The 17,046-nt window shown below is 39.3% G+C and overlaps 1 protein-coding gene across 5 annotated transcripts in view; it reads left to right on the top strand.

Moving 5' to 3' along the window:
* Positions 1-895: 895 nt before the first annotated feature.
* Positions 896-17,046, top strand: part of ANK3 (ankyrin 3) — a 359,094-nt gene continuing 342,943 nt past the window's right edge. For 2 of the 5 annotated variants that reach the window (XM_012445740.2, XM_012445738.2), the window contains exon 1: positions 915-1,462. In XM_012445740.2, the coding sequence (XP_012301163.2) occupies positions 1,349-1,462 (114 nt within the window). In that variant the 5' untranslated portion in view covers positions 915-1,348. Of the gene's footprint in view, positions 1,463-17,046 lie in introns of all 5 variants that reach the window. The other 3 variants (XM_021675764.2, XM_021675765.2, XM_012445733.2) reach the window with 3 other exon arrangements.

Genomic DNA, 17,046 nt, shown 5'->3' with positions numbered 1-17,046 from the left:
TCACACACCCACACAGTCAGCCCCGCAAAGCCAAATGCACTGACCACCAAAGTTACCAACTTTTGCATTGGAAGTATACGCGCTAAGAGTCTGTTCATCAGAACATCATCTTTTTTTTTTTCCTGCTCATTTCCTTGGTGAAATTTTTTTTTTTTTCTTTTTTTACTAGGTCTCGTATGTTTTAGGCGCAGCCTGAAACTTCAGCAGTGTTTTGCTAAAGCTCTTACTGTGAATACTGTGTAGTATGTGTGCAAATGACTCCTAACTTATTAGATTTCTTCCAGTGCGTGCATCCTGGCAGAAGACACCCCAGCAGGCCTTGAGCACTGCTGCTGCTTCACTTCACATAATGAATATTCAGAGGCTGCAGTCATTGAGAACTCAGGTGGCAAAAATAGTAAGGTGATTGAAGCAAACCCTAACATGAAAGCAAATCTGCATTTCAGTGACTCAGACACACTGATTACAGCACAGATTCCTGACCCCCAGACCCCATGAGAGGAGAGTCCTGGGGAACCTCCTATGAATCAGGCATCTGTTCCATACACCAACATGCTCACGTCTTTCTGTATGATGTGTTGTAATCAGCATGTTGTTTTTAAAAGACAACAAGCCCTTCTGTAGTCCTCTCCACAAAATGCATTTAGGCTGATAGTTGTTCAGCATAAAGGATGGACTGTTGAGACGGGCAATACGTGCATTGTTTTCCCTGTAATGCAGTCAGGATCTCCATAGCAAAATTTAGTGTGTTTTTTGAAATCTTATTTTATATATTTTGTCACCATCAGCAGTTGAACTAAAGTAGGAACAGCTCCATTCTATCAGGGGTTAAATTATTCTCAGTGTAGATCTAGTGGTGATGTATAAATTGCAGCCTTTTCTTTTTTTCAAAGGATTCTAAAATAGGTTTTCAGAATTAGTGCTGGATTTCTGCTTCTGCATGTGTGGTGACTCTTGATTCTTCCCCTTTGGAGAAGCATCCTTTGCGGCATTCCCCCTTCCGAGGAATCACTTAGACACTTCCAGCTGGTGGCAGGGGATACAGCCATAATACAGCTTCCTCTGTCCCAGCTGTCTTCTTCACTACAGTAAATGCATTACGATGGCTGCACTCTCCTGTAAAGGTTCAGGTAGAGGAAGGTGTAGGATGAAGTCCGGACACCGTCGTTGGGGTTTTTAAAAGCTTCAGCTTCTCCAGCATCTTTTCATTGTGAATGTCTTCCTGCTTCTAGTCAAAGCTTTCTCTCTAGTGATTGGAATGCTGCTGTAAGCCTGATTAAAGGTGCCTGAGGATATCACCTTTTACGAGGAAGCAGTGCGTGCTTGAGAGGATCTTTTTAAATGCATTATGGCTCATGCAGCCTCACAATTAAAGAAAACCAGGGATTTAGAAATCAATGCTGAAGAAGAGCCTGAGAAAAAAAGGAAACACCGCAAACGGTCCCGGGATCGGAAGAAAAAGGTAGCTATGTATGCCAGAGCATATATCTTGCCTGGATTCTTTTTGTTTTAATCTCCCCCTGGCATCTGTTAGAAGCATTTAGGGCTATTTTTACATTCTGGGTAGAGTGTAAATTGGGTGTGTAAATTGGGAACAGATGATAAAACCCTATGGCAGACCATGGCCATAGGATGGGCAAGGCAAGGTTTTCTGGAGTGGGGTGATTGCAGGGCTATGCGGAAAGTATTGCTTCACTTTGCATAGGATAGGCATGGGCTTGTTTCCATGACACACAAAGGTGTTGTGAAGGAGTTACAAAAGTAGTTTGTTCACAGCGCAGTCAAGGTTAAATGCACTGCGGTGACTTAGGGAGAGGGAGAGGCCAGAGAGCCAGGCTTTGTACTTCTTAGAGGTTTGTCTCGTGGAAAAAGAGCTTTTGTGCTGGAACTGTGTCACATGTGTGCGTTTCCCAGGCAGATCTGTGACCTTAGAGACGTAGCACAAAAGTCATTTCCTGCTTTGCTTTTATTTCCTCTTTCTTCCCTTTTGCCTGTTATTTCTACAAGGTGCTTTTTGTCAAGTTGTGCAATGGAAATAAGCTGCCAGAAATAACTTTCTTTTGTTAAATAAAGCTGAAATCACAGGGGTTTGTTTTTTCCTGCTGGGTGATTATACTGAATGCAGGGATTCCAGGGACCTGCAACCTTCAACACTGATTGTATTAGATCAACGTATGGACATTGATGATTCCTTACTGATACTCCAAGGCAGGGGGAGAATAGGAATAGTCTGGGTCAGTGGTGGTTTATCATAGCCCATGAGTACTAAGAGTGTTTGCCCTTAAATATGACTCCTAGGTACTGACCCGGGAGTAAGACCCCAAAGTACATTTCCTCCTTGATGATTAACAAAAATTGACTAAAACTCTGTGATCTGAATAGGAAAGGCATGTCACAAAGCATTTTAATATGTCTTTGTGAAAAATCCCAGGGGAAAGATATCCTTAATTTGCTCTGAGCAGTGAGGCATGTGCTTTCTAAATGACAGGCAGTTTTCATCTTCCACATGTACCTCTCTTCAGGAGTGACCGTGAATATTTCTGGTACCTTTGCCATTTTCTTCACAGTCAGGATCTATAGAAGACTCTCTGCCTTTCGTTGCATCGCAGACTTTAGATTGAGGCTGGAGAGCTGCAGTTGTTTTGCTGCAAGATGTTAAATATAGATAGTTCCTACTTTGATATTCTTGTAAATAAACTTCTTGAATATATTTTCATAAAGAGAAGAACTTGGGTTAAGAAACTGTGTGCAGGCGTATTTCAAAGCCCTGCACAGCAGAGTTGTTATGAAATTGCCATACTTTGCTAGATTCTGGGCTAATTTTATTGTGTGAGGTTTCTCAGTGGGTAGGTCACTACCACTTGCCCCCTCTCCATACATCTCTACCCACCCCCTAACATGATAAACTAGCTTCTAAGAAACATGGAAAAGGTACATATATTTGTATGAAGATACAGTGTCATATTCATATTGACACTATATGTTAGGGTTGTTAGGCTAGCTAGGTTTATGTACAGCAGTTTTCTGTAGCAGCGATGACAGATCTGTCACCTTCGTGCCTGGGCCCCTGTTTGACTTGGAAGCAAAATAGGGAAGGGGTGAGGCAAAGGGAGTTCTGGACTCACTGAGCCTTAGCAAATGCTTTGTGGACCAAAGTGCTTTGTTACCAGTACAACAGAGTCTGTCCAATGTAAATCTCTTAGCAACCAGAAGGGAACATGGAGAAATATCAATATCGCCATTGTAAATGTACGAGTAGCTTTAAATGTTTTGTTCTCAGGACACTCACAGAGTAGACCCTGAATGTGGCTCATGGATAACACTTTCATTGCTGTTGTACTTGTTAATTCTTAACATAGTAAAATAAATATATTCTCTATCAAAGATACAGTATACTATGGAAGACGCAATATTCATAGTCAAATTATTTCATGGACTACTTGTAATATACAAAGTTAAGACTGAATCAATTTGAAGACACTCTAAATTTCCTTCAGTAGCATAGCCATTTATGACCCTCATTCCCTACAAAGTGAATTTTCTTTTTCCCCACCTTTTTCTAAGATCCTAATGAAGGCCTGTGGGCTACTTTGTTGTAAATCTCATGTCAATGAAAAATGCTGCTTCTAAGTATTTTGTGGGTTATTATGGACATAGTTCCTCTTGTTCATATGCAGAAATATCCTATAGGATCTTTTTTTTTTTTTTGAGAGGGAGTCTTGCTCTGTCACCCAGGCTGGAGTGCGGTGGTGTGATCTTGGCTCAGTGCAACCTCCACCTCCCGGGATCAAGCCATTCTCCTGCCTCAGCCTCCTGAGTAACTGGGATTACAGACACTTTCCACCACACCTAGCTAATTTTTGTACTTTTAGTAGAGACGGGGTTTTGCCATGTTGACCATGCTGGTCTCAAACACCTGACCTCAGGTGATCTGCCCGCCTCGGCCTCCCAAGGTGCTGGGATTACAAACATGAGCCACTGTGCCCAGCCATGATCCTTTAATTACATAAAAGTAATAGTGAAAAATCACAAAATAGAAAAACTTGGGAAAATCTTAGAGCATCTAATTTATAAAATAAGGAATTTGGTCCATGACATTCTTGCAGTTCAGGTTTGAGCAAGGTCAAAGATGAAGCTTTCTTAATGATATCTGATGACACAGAATCATATAGTATGGGATCTCACTATGTGTTATCGTGAAATCATAATACATATGTAGACTTAACATTGGATTCATATTTCATCAATTTTTTTTAAAACCCAGTGAATTATACATTTGGTCTATTTTGAATATGTTAGTCATGAATGCATGATTACCAGTCCAAAAAGAAAAACAGTACAGAACTTCTAGGAATTTATAATTAGTTGAATTTTAATAAAGATGTGTTTTATTCTAGACATAAGCAGTGTTAAGAAAAAGGAAATCTTATTTGTTGAAAGGAAATGCATCTGGGTAAATGAATCTTTACTCTTTTATTACTAATTTGTCTGGCTTGGAAAAAAAAAGTTTTAACGAGTATCTAGTTTAAAAGTTGCTTACCAGTGCATTTATAAATGCCCCTTACCCACTCTTTCCCACTGCCCTTCCCTGCCATATTTTTTTCCCTTCACACTTCTCTGCTCATGGGCTGCTTAGGTTGCCAACCAGTGGGAGGCATGCCAAAAGCAGACAGAGTGCCTTTGGGTGGGTTATTACTGGATCCCTGCCCTGACTGAGCGAGTTGCAGAGAAGAGCTGTTTATATTTCCTGCTCCCAGCAGGGCCCTGGTCCATGGGCGGCGGTCAGTAGGTGGCTTGTCCTCCCATAAAGCCATGAGGGGCTGAAGTTACAGGTGCTCCCCTCGGGATCAGGTCGCAGTCCTTGCACATTCCCTGTCATTGTTGGCTTCTGGTACCATGTTACCTGCCTGGTGTGCCCTCCCCCACATAAACTATAAAATACATTTCAACAGTGAGGGATGTTACCAGAATTGACCCTAATTTGTTCCATAAGTGAGTTTTGTTAGTATATGAATATATGCTTGCATATATTTACCAGGTCCTGTCAAAAACTTTGAGGCGACCTAATGAAATTTATAGAAAAAAGGAAACATTATAGAGTTTGCTCTCAACAGATAGGTAGGTAGGTAGGTAGGTAGGTTGGTAGATCTCTCTATATATGTGCGCCTGACACAGTGCTAGATACTGAGATAAAGTAACATCTTTTTTGATATCGATGTCAAACTTATACAGTTCATCAGTGACAGAGCAGGAACAAATATTCATTGCTTTATTCTTGCATTCATGTATTCATTCAGTGAACATTTATTAACTGACTTCTATGAATCACACATTGCTTCAAATATTGGAGACAAAGCCAATCAAAACATAGTAGCAACACTACGGTAACGCCCAGAAGAGGCAGGGAGGGAGAAAAATAAGAGCCATTAATCACTCTCCAGAAAGAATGAAGACACCACGGGAGTTCACAGAAAGACCCTCACTTGACTCAGATGGGCTCAGAGAAGGATCTCAGTGAAGCTGAGCCTTGAAGGAGGAGTCAGCAAGGTAGTCAAGCAGAAGAACAGGAATCTCATGCCCAAAGTGACAGAAGTGGGAGAGACTCTTGGGCTGTGCGGGAAACCAGCAGTATTTTGGAATTCCTGAAGCAAAGGAGACCTGAGTGTGTGGCAGGAAAAGTAGGCAGGGGCCAGAGCATGGAGACCTTCATAGTCTATCTTGCATAGTTAAAAATCATCCTGCTCAAAGCAGGGAGAGACCTTAATGGCGGTGGTAGAAGAGAGGACTGTGAAGAGCTTTATGGGGTAGAGCCATCACTCAAGCATCCGTGTTGTAGCAGCAGCAGGGAGAGCAGTCAGGAAGCTCTGATGGAGATACAGGCACGAAATGCTGAGTGTGAACCAAGGCAGAGACTATGCCAGTGGAGAGGGGGTGTTGCATACCAAAGATATTTAGGGGAAGACTCAATAGAACTTGGCAGTGGATTGTAGGCAGGATGTGAGAGAGAGATCGGATTCTAGGATAACTGCCAAGTTCCTGGCTTGAAGGGGAAGAGGAAGAATTAAATGTCCTGGATTCATGTCTTTTCTCCCAGGCCATTTATTGACCACTTATTCTGCACTAGGTAGGGTATTACATTGCTTTATAAGTGGAGGCTCCTTTAATCTTCATAATAATCCTGTGAGAAGAGAAAGTATTTTTTTATTATCCCCATCTTACAGATAAGGAAACTGAGGCTGAGCCTTGAATCTAGTTGCCTAAAGTTTTTACCCTAGTCAGACAGTCGTAGAGCTAGGATTCCAATTTGGGCAGTCTCAGTCTCTAGCTTGTGTTCTTAACTACCATGCCATACAAGGTATATAGTAGTGGCATTAATATTTTCACAGCTACACATCAAAGTGGGCTTGTTTCAGAAATTTTTCTAAGTGATAAGCGATTTTCTAGACATGTGAAACTTAAAACGATAGGCTTTGTGTCTCTAACTCAGTATTGTGGTGTCTGTTTTTCTTACCCTCTGCAGTAAATTTTAATGTTTTTTTTTTCTTAAGGTTCTTTTTAAAAATTTTTTGGAAGATAGAAATGAAAATTACCAACACAAGGATTTCAAATCCTCAGACACATTGTGTAATGACAACATAACAGTGTGTTAGATGCCTGCTGTATGTCAGGCGGTGTGCAGAGGGATTCCCATGGGTTATTCCTTTTTCTTCCCCATGACTTTCCTATGAAGCATGCATTATTTTCATCTTCATTTTCATAGGTAAAACTAAGACTTAAAAAATACCTTGCCTGTGGTCATATAGCTAGTGAGTGATGGACATAGACTTGAACTTAAATCAAAGGATTTTGGGATCTGTATTTAACCACTAGGTTTATTGTAATGAGATGCTAGCAGTCTCTTTTAAGGTTAACTGTAATGATTTAAGGGTTTGAGAACAGAGTTTTTAAAGATATGAAGGATAGTGTTGTTTATTTCTTGCTATAGAAGCTCAATGCTTCCTGACATTTTATAGGCTTTCCCCATTCCTCGTCACCTAGGTATCTATGACACTCTGATCTAAGATGCCAGGCATGAGTAAGGTTTCGTACTGCAGCAGCTGGACTTTTATGGCAGAAGATTGTGTAGATCCTTATGAGATCAAGGAATCCTGTTCTGTTCCCTGCTGCATCGAGTATATGGACTCCAGGTCTCCAGGGAGCATGGTCAATTAGCATACTTGATATTCTGTACCGTAATTATGTGTTTACATGTCTGTCTTACCTGAGAGACTATGAGCTCCTTGAGGCCGGAGGTGTTATGATTATCTATTACAGCCAAACTGGGGCTTGCTGGGTGGTGAATGAATGGATGAGAGGCAGTATCATGTAATGACTAAGAGTGTGAACTGTAGAGTAAGGTTGTCTGAGTTCAGATTTTTGCACTATCTGTTAGCTGTGTGACCTTGGGGAAGTTATTTAGCCTCTCTATGCCTTAGGCTCTTCACCTGCAAAATAGATGTAATAGTAGTATGTGCTTAGTATAGGGTTGTAATGGGATTTCAATGAGTTCATATTAGAACGGTGCTTGGCACAAAGTAAGAGCCACAGTGTTGCTGTTGTTCAGAATGTGCAGACAAATGAACAGAAGAATAAATGGACTGTAGTGTGACTATTTAGTGTTAGCCAGTGTACTGAGGCATTAACCAAAGCCGAGGTTTGTTTATGCATCTTGCTTCAGGTCACAGAAATACCTGGTTTTCTTAAGGGAGAGTCTTATTAATGGACATCCAGGGTGACTTCTTAAGTCAATAAAAAAATGATCACTTTTGAGATGTTAAAAGTTAAATTATTTGCTAATTCAAATTTTAATAAATAATTTAAATTTAACTGCAAAATCTAGATTTGTGTAATCCTTTACACTTAAGTTAGTGTAGTCATGTATTTAAAATTTTTAAATAGAATCCGTTGACTGAAAAAACTATAAAAGCATTGGCTTATGTATACAGATTAAGGTATAGATTAAATATTGAAGGAGAATATCTAAATCCAACATTGTATTGTCAGTTACATAATTCAAATTTTACTTTCAAGAAATAAGCAATTTGCTATAGTTTTGCCCAAATGGGTGTTCTAGTTTATATTATGTAAATTAAAAGTAGAAGGGTTTTTTGGTCATGGACCCAAAGTGGAGTCATGAAATTGGATTGTCCATTATTGTCAAACGTGGGAGGTGCTTATAAAATGTATAGATTTCAGTTCAGATTTCACTGGTTCCTGTAAATTACTTCTCAATCATGGGTGACTTTCTGATTAGTTAGGATCATATCCTCAGTGTTATTCGAACTTAGATGTATCTCATTAGAATGGGAAGAACAGAAACTACCATTCATATCTGCTGGGTATAGCTCACCCTTTGGTAGAAAAAAAAAGTCTACTAATACCATAATCATAGGAGAAGAAGGATGTATGGACTGCAGGGTAAAAAATGGGGACAAGAACTAGGCATAAAAGGGTTGGAAGAAAGGAAGTTCAAAATTTTCTAGGTACTGGAAGTCAGAGACACTGAGACATTTGTAACATACCACGAAGGTACACCTGAAATCAGAAATACCTGGTCTTGGAGCCAATCAGATGAATAGCATTCTTTTATCCTAATAAAGTACAATTTTGTAAGACATCTATACAGTGAAAGAAAGTATGAAAACATAGTAAAGTTTATTTAATAGAAGATTAGAAACATTAATAAAACAGGCGAGCAACAAGGAGAGATGTGGGAAGTATCTTGGGCTAAGTATTACAATTCATGGTATTGAAGAGAATGGGCCTTGGGGCTCAACGTGAGGTCACAGAGAAGCTGCTACTAATTAACTGTGTGACCGGGAACTAAATTTCTTTGGGCCTCAGTTTCCACATTGATCAAACAGGGACACTGTTTTTTCTTTGCATACATGTTGTGAAGAGTAGAGATACTGCAAATAACTCCATTTTGTCAGGTTCCTTGCATAAAAAGGGTGTATTTAGCAAGTCTCCAGCTTCCCCTCCGAAGTATAGGTTCTCAAATGTCATTGAAGATTTGTAACCAAGAATGAGGTTGAAGAACTGAGAAAAAGAGGGAATGTTTTTAACAACTTTTATACCTTATAAGCACTCAAAATTATTTGCTGAATTTATATGGTGAATGAAGTTTTACTAATAGACCATCATTCCCAAACAACCGTTTAAATCCCACAGTTAGCTCTTTGCAAACTTTCCACAGCCCTCAGGGAGTTAAATCTGTCATTTTGAGAAACATTCCCAAAGACTCATATTTTAAATACATTTTTCCATTCATTAACATTAGTACTAATTAGCTTCTCTCAGTAGTTAAATGATTGCTGAGGTAGATATTAAAGAAAGCTTAAGAACCATATGCACAGGTAGAGGAAGTATCAAATGATTCTTTTAGCTAAATAACTTTATTTTGCAGATTCGAGCATAAATGTTGAAAAAGGGAAAAAAGAGGACTACTTGGGTTAAATGAAGAAATCTTCATTATATAGTTTATGTATTGTGATTATAGAGAGGAAACAAAATATTACTTAAACAATGAAAGATTTATTACCAACCAATTTATCCCCCTGTCTAGGTAGTGTCCATGATAGAGGTGTCATTAGTTTCAGGATAGGCGGGTCCTGGGAGAGGAATGAATAATCTAACCAATGTAGACTTATCTGCTGTACTTGCTTTCTGAACCTAAGGTGGCCCACTGGCTGTCTTCCTTTATCAGCGGATTCCCTTCTCCCTGCGATCTGATTGCTATTTGCAAGAGCCTCTAAATTTTTCAGTCACATATAGCTAGTTAACCTTCACCTGACCAAACTGGCCCACTTCCATAACTGCCACTTAGAATTATCAGTGTGTTCGTCTGCTCCCACTTGCCTTAAACCAAACAGAAGAGCTGAGTCTGAAACCTGGACATCTTTCCTTAGATGTTTTCATCATAGATCCTGTATGATGTTTTTTATTGTTCCAGGAAGGTCTACCCACCCAGTGAGACATCCAATAGCAGAAGTGTATTAAGCAGAATTTACCTGTCCTTTTACTTATTGAGCTATAATTCATTGAGGGACTGCATGGGCCAGGCATTTTACCAGGTGCATGACATGGATCATTGCATGGAATCTTCGTGGTATGGGTATTATTTTCCAATCTTCTGGATTAGGGAAATTATACTCTGAAAGTTTCAAAAACTTGCCTAAATTGCACAATTAGTAAATGTAAAGCTGTAACTCAAACCCAGACTGGCCTGATTTCCAGCCCTGTGCTTTTTTCACACCTCTCCACACCTGGAATTGCCTCTATTTCAACTGAGAGCATCATTTTACAGAATACTGAGTTCCATGAGATGAATCTTTCCTGGACCATGAAATGCCATGCAAGGATTTCTCCCCCTAGGAAAACTCATATAGAATCCTTTTTGTGATTTATCTCTTTCCCCCAAAAGAACATTATAGAACGGGACATAGAGAGTAGGAGGATGATATTACTGGATGTAATAAATAAATTGACTCAACCTCAAATGACTTTTACTTCATTTACTGGAAATGCATTCTACTTTAACAGTACCATAATCCTATTAATGCCAAATAAAGAAATATAAATATAATTAATTCCCAATATGTTTGTAGTTTTGAAGATGAGTGGCAAAAACACTCTGTCAGCTGATTTGGGGGAGGTTCTTTGATTTTTAAAAATTGACAAATAATTGTACATATTCATGAGGTACATAGTGATGTTTCAATATAATGTAAAGTGATCAGATCAAGATAATTAGCATATTCATCATGTCAAACCTTTATCATTTTTTTACTGTTGGACACATTTGGTATCCTCCATCTGCCTATTTGAAGCTACATATTGTTGACTGTAGTCATCCCACTGTGACATAGAATGCTAGAATGTACTCCCCTTATCTAGCTGTAATTTTGTATCCTTAACAAATCTTTCCTCTATACCTTTCTTTCCCCTACCCTTTCCAGCCTCTCATATTCTTTATTCTTTTTACTTCTGTGAGATCAACTTTTTTTAGTTTCCTCATATGAATGAGAACATGCAGTGTGTAACCTTCTGTTCCTGGCTTATTTCACTTAACATGAGGTCCTCCAGTTTTACCCACATTGATACAAATAACAGGATTTCATTCTTTTTTATGGCTGAATAGTATTTCATTTGTATATACATACACTTTTTTTAAAATCCATTCATCTGTTTTTGGACACTTAGGTTGATTCCATATCTTGGCTATTGGGCATAGTGCTGCATGAAACATAGGAGTGCAGATATGTCTTCAATATACTGATTTTATTTCCTTTGCATAAATGCCCAATAGTGGCATTGCTGAATTATATGGTAGCTCTATTTGTAATTTCTTGAAGAACCTCCATATTGTTCTCTATAGTGGCTGTACTAGTTTACATTCCCACCAACAGCGTATAAAATTTCCCTTTTCTCTGCCTTCTTGCCAGCTTTTTTTAAAATTGTCTTTTTGATAATAGTAATCCTAACTGGGGTGAGATGATACCTCATTGTGGTTTTGATTTGCATTTGCTTGGTGATTAGTGATGCTTAGCATTTTTCTTATATTTGTTGACCATTCATATGTTTTCTTTTGAGAAATGTCTGTTCAGATAATTTGCCCATTTTTTAATCGGATTGTGTGGGATTTTTGCTGTTGAAATGTTTGAGTTACTTGTATATGCTGGATAGTAATCCCCTGTCAGCTGAATAGTATGCAAATATTTTCTCCCATTCTGTAGGTTGTTTTTTTCACTCTGTTGATTGTTTCCTTTCCTGTGCAGAGGGTTTTCAGTTTGATTTAATCCAATTTGTTTATTTTTGCTTCTTTCCCCTGTGCTTTTGAGGCCTTATTTATAAAGTATTTTCCCAAACCAATCTCCTAAAGCATTTCCTGTATGTTTTCTTCTAGCAGTTTTATCATTTAAAGTCTTACATTTGGGTCTCTGATCCCTTTTGAGTTGATTTTTGTGTAGGGTAAGAAGTAAAAGTCTAGTTTTATTCTTTTGCATATGGATATACAATTTTCCCAGCACCAATTATTGAAGGAACTCTTCTTTCTCCAATGAGTGTTCTTGGCACCTTCATCAAAAATAAGTTAGCCGTAGATATGTGGATTAATGTTTGCATTGTCTGTTCTGTTTCATTGGTCTATGTGTCTGTTTTTACGCCAGTACCATGCTGTTTTGGCTACTATAGCTTTGTAGTATATTTTAAGTCTGGTAGTGTCAATTTTTTGCTTTTTGAAATGAGTCTATTCCCAGGTTTGCCAGTGCCTTTCATTTTATGCTTATCATTTTTTATGAGAAAACTGTGGTAAAAGCTGGTTTTAAATATCTCCCTCAGGGCTTTAAAACAGACTAATTTTTAGAGTTTAGATGAGAAATTAAATGCAACTTGTAGAATGGTAAGAAATTAACACCAACACCAAAAAACTACTTTAGCTGATGACATAGACAAAATGTTAGAAATGAATCACCTTGGGCTTTACCACATTCTTTTCTTATTATCAGGATAGAAAACTCTCATAGCCCTTAGGAAGTGACGGGGACTTTTTTTCTCCATGACAATAGAAAAAATGGATAAAAAGTTAAATTTGAGGGAGGGGGCTTGGCAAAAACTGAAGTTCTCAAAAATTTGATTAGTCAAAAACAGATAGTTTTAGGCATTGCTAGCAAACCTCAGTTTGGATTGGTAGGAAACGTGCTATCAAAAGTTAAGTTCAATTTACAGTAAAAAATAATTGGTAGGTGTCAAAGGTTGTTGTCTCATGTAACAGTTAAATCAACCCTCTGAGTAAGGTGGAATTATTCGCATTTTGCTGATGAAGAAATCAAGAATTAGAACTTGCTTTTTATCACTGTTTCTGATAAATTCAGAGGCTGACCTTGAACCCATGGCTATCAGACTCTAAGGCCCCCTGCCCCTCCCACCTATTTCACTATTCTGTTTGCAGATTATTCACCAATCATATAAGATTCATGCATTTAGAAAAGGCTTTTACTTTCATTTTTATTTTATTTTCTATATATAAATGAATTTTATGTCATGTAATTTTTATCCCTCCCTCATCATCACCAGTATTATTGTTCATTTGTTTTATGTAGTAGAACCAACGAAAAAGTGCTTTTTAAATAATGGTGCATGACTGAAGCTTTATGTTTTTAACTTCAGATGTTACATGGGGATGTTAAATATTATTGCAAAAGCACAGAGCTATTTTTGAATCAGGTGCATACAGATCATAATTGATATTGGCACTGTATATTTACAGTGGTCTAGGGAAGCAACATTTGTCAAAATCATAACCTTGAACAATGCATTTTGTTTTCTACTAGTAACCCCCTACAATGTCCAGTTTTTAAAATCCTGGCCACATATCTGCTACCTGGCTGGTTAGGGGTGAAGGAGACAGGACACGCCGCAAGAGACACAGCTTCCGAGGTCACTGAATCCCCTCACTGTTCACGGCTCCCTCCCCTGTTCTGCAAGGACCTGCTGTCCCTCTCTGTTCAGTGGCTTGGCCACTGTACCCGGATTCAATAACATGATGAGTATGTTTACTTAGCTCTGTCAACACTCAAAATACATTTGCCTGTCCTTAAGTAACAGGAAGATAACCATATTGATGTTTAAAAGTGCTGCCTGTAATTAATTTCTTTCTTTTGAAGCATGGCCATTGTTAACGATCCCTGTTTTACTATGCCTCTTCAGCTGGAGCCATTCTTTGCCATCTAAAAATAAATGGCTTTGTTATACACATTTATTCCACCTGCATTTATTGCGAATACAGTTAATATATTAATACTAGGAATCCAGGCAGATGAAGTGCACACATTCGTTTGTCTTCATTATTATAGAATTAGTGATCCTGATCTCCTCAGTTCCAGTCTGATTCATTTCAAAAGGTTTTGAGTGTGCCTCGTCTTTGCTGAAACTGCATCTTTGAGGGTGACCATGAATGCATTTAAAATGCATGTTTACTCTGCTGACTGGGTCATGGCCTGGTCAGTGCAAGCACTGGTCTTGATTTCCCAGTCATGCTCGGGGTCTAAGTTAGCATGGTTTTCTCTTGCTGCGGAGTGTGTGAGTCCAGGTTCTGGTCTTTTTCCGAGCTCTCCATGGAAGAGCCGTGTCTTCAGCGGCAGGTTGTAATTTGATTTTATATAACGTGTTTCAGTGGATTTTCTGTGGGATAAGATTCAAATAATTATATAGCCATCCATTTGGCATCTGATAGACATTATGTTTTTATCTGCTTTCTGGTGGATTAGTTAGGATTCTGTTGTGGCAAAGGAAAGGAGAGTACTCTTATGTTAATTTGGCATTCTCAGCTTTGACCTGTTTTCCTAGACCTCCATTTCAGCTTTAGTGGAAACTAAATTATTAATATGATCTGTATTGTGCCTGTACAGAGAGCTTAATCCAGCCTGTTTTTTAAAGTGCTGCCAGGAATCTCTGAAGTAACAGGAAAACAGATTTTTGGAAGCCCTGTCGAATAAGAGACAGGGCCTGGGTGTGGGCTGTGGAGGCAGACCGGCTTGGGTTTGAGTCTTGACACAGTTACTACTACTTCTCTGGAGGCTGAAGTCGGTTACTTAAGCTCTCCGAGCCCCTGTGCCCTCATCCATAATAACACCTACCACGAAGAGACGCTACAAAGGCTAAATTAAATTGAACATGAAGTGGCCGTCTCAATGCAGTGATTCAACAAATGTTAATTCCTCCCACTTCCCCACTCCTTTCTTCGTTCCCTTGTCCACCTGGAAGAAATGAGGGTTTATTTTATGCTAACCTTATTTAGTGAGCGGCATCAGTTAAAATAGGCAAAGTAAATTTGCTCAAGTGAATTACAAGCTGAGGGTAAATAAATAAGGAAATGATAAGTACCTGTATGTGTTTATGTTGGGGGAAGTAGGGAATATGTATCCCAGAAAGGACAGTTAAAACCAGAGCCAAATTTCTATTAGGAAGAAATGTGGTTTATGGAGGCATTATACGTGGGGCAGGAGGCTCGGGTTCTAGGGAAGTGCTGTGGTTTTCCCCAGATCACCCAGTGCCGCTCCAGCTGCTTCCTCACCAGCACCCAGACGGTCAATGCAGCTGCCTCAATCTGCTTGGGAGATTTTCTAAATTGTGATAAGCCAGTCCTTCCCTCCCGCCCCCACGCAGGCCTTAATGGGTTTACCTTTGAGTCCCCACTAAAGGCCACCCACTGGCAGTGCTGCTTGACTCCCAGAGCAAAAACCTCTTGGAGGAAATTCTTCAGCACAAGTTCAGTTCTAGTGATTCTGATAAGAGCGCTCATATGCAATTTCTCAGGGACAATTAGAAGTAGGCAAATGCATGAACTGATGGGTTTTCTGGCTAAATATTAACCGCCAACCCAAAGAAGACTGCTTTCAGAGCTTTTGACAGTATTTAATATCTGTTGTGCCCCTTGTGCTCCCTGCTTGATTACTTGTAATGTACCAGAGCATTCTGTGTATTCTTCGGACTTATTTTTAATCAGCATCTAAATAGCTGTCCATTGTAGAAACTATGTTAAACCTAGTGGGGAGGCAAAGATCACCCAGAGAATCATGGCTGTTTCCATTTTGAAATGGATTTTTTTCACTGTTTTTCTGTGTGTGTATATATTTCACTTCCTTCCTCCCTTCTTAAATTTTTTCTTCTTTTCTCCCCGAATGAAGATGAGATAATAATAGTACCTCCTTTTTTGTAACCTCATTTTCCCACCAAAAATATAATATGAACATTTAAAAATGAAGATATGTCCATTTCAATATATTTCTATATATTTTTAAAGGTTCTATTGCATTCTACTTTATGAATGTATCCAGAAGTACCAACGAATCTCTTATTTTTCTATATTCAGTTTGTTTTCATTTTAATTGTTATGAAAGATGCCACAGAGGACAACAGCACTTCATCGTTTTCCTAAAGCACAGTCTTGCTGTTTTCTGCTCTCCTGAGTTTCTGGTGATTTTGTTTTGTTTTAACATGGTATTCCAGGTCCTCCATTCACAAGCCAGAGCTGGCATTTAGAACTCATTTCCCACAAATCCACTAGCTGACCTTAGTTCTGGTCAGAATAACTACTTTTCACATCCCCAGAGCATACCCTACTTTGTCACTGTGGGTCTTAGTGTTGGTCTGCCTGCAGCCCCTCCTTCTATCTCATATATACAAATCCTTCCAACTGCTGAGGCTCATCTCCAGTCTCACTCTCTTCCTGAAACGCTAGTTTACCCAGCTGGAAGGAATTTCTTTCATCTTAACTATTTCACAACTGTATCTGTCAGGAAACTTAAGATACTCTACATGGAATTACAGTTTTTGTGAAGACATCTGATGAAAAGCCACAGGTCTTGATTTGGAATGTTGGTAAGGCCCCTGAGGTTGTACCTGGAGCCGCTTTCCTTGACTGTTTTATCTCGAGGACCCTGACACCCTGGTCCTAAGTGTCCTTCCCAGCTCCAGGAGTATCTCTTGTGCTCCTACTGCAGGACAAGTTCCCTGGGCGGGACCACGAATCACAGTGTGTCCTCTTCTAGCCCCCTTAACTCTGTTCTGTTGAATGAAGAAATGATAGCGGGTACACAGCTCTCTGCCCAGGGCTCTGTGCTTTTCCTCCAGCCTTCATTAACTCATGTGCAATTCTTTTAGGCCAGTGACTCTCAACTGGTGAGAAAGAGGCTTCATCAGGTTCACCTGAGGTTAGTGTAAGCACCTGGCCTGGTTTGCCCAGGACTGGAAGGTTTCCCAGGGTTCCACTTTCAGTGCTAGAAGAAGGACGGCCATGCATCTCACTCCAAGAGCATATTAGAATTCACAGACAAAGTGGTGGGCAAATTGTAAACCAAGGGAGGGATCCTCCGTGCTACCTGTCTCTAAAACCATCTCAGCCTTGCTTGCCTTCTGTGGCCTTGCTTTCCATCTGTGAATGTGAGATTCCCCATTTTTCCTTTAGGAGTTCATTTCCCATTTTGTAATTTCCAGTGTCATCAGCAG

The sequence above is a fragment of the Aotus nancymaae genome, unplaced genomic scaffold (genome assembly GCF_030222135.1).
Source record: "Aotus nancymaae isolate 86718 unplaced genomic scaffold, 86718_ANA_hifiasm-v0.15.2.pri h1tg000010l, whole genome shotgun sequence".
Taxonomy (NCBI): domain Eukaryota; kingdom Metazoa; phylum Chordata; class Mammalia; order Primates; family Aotidae; genus Aotus; species Aotus nancymaae.
This window is presented reverse-complemented; position numbering and strand designations above follow the sequence as displayed.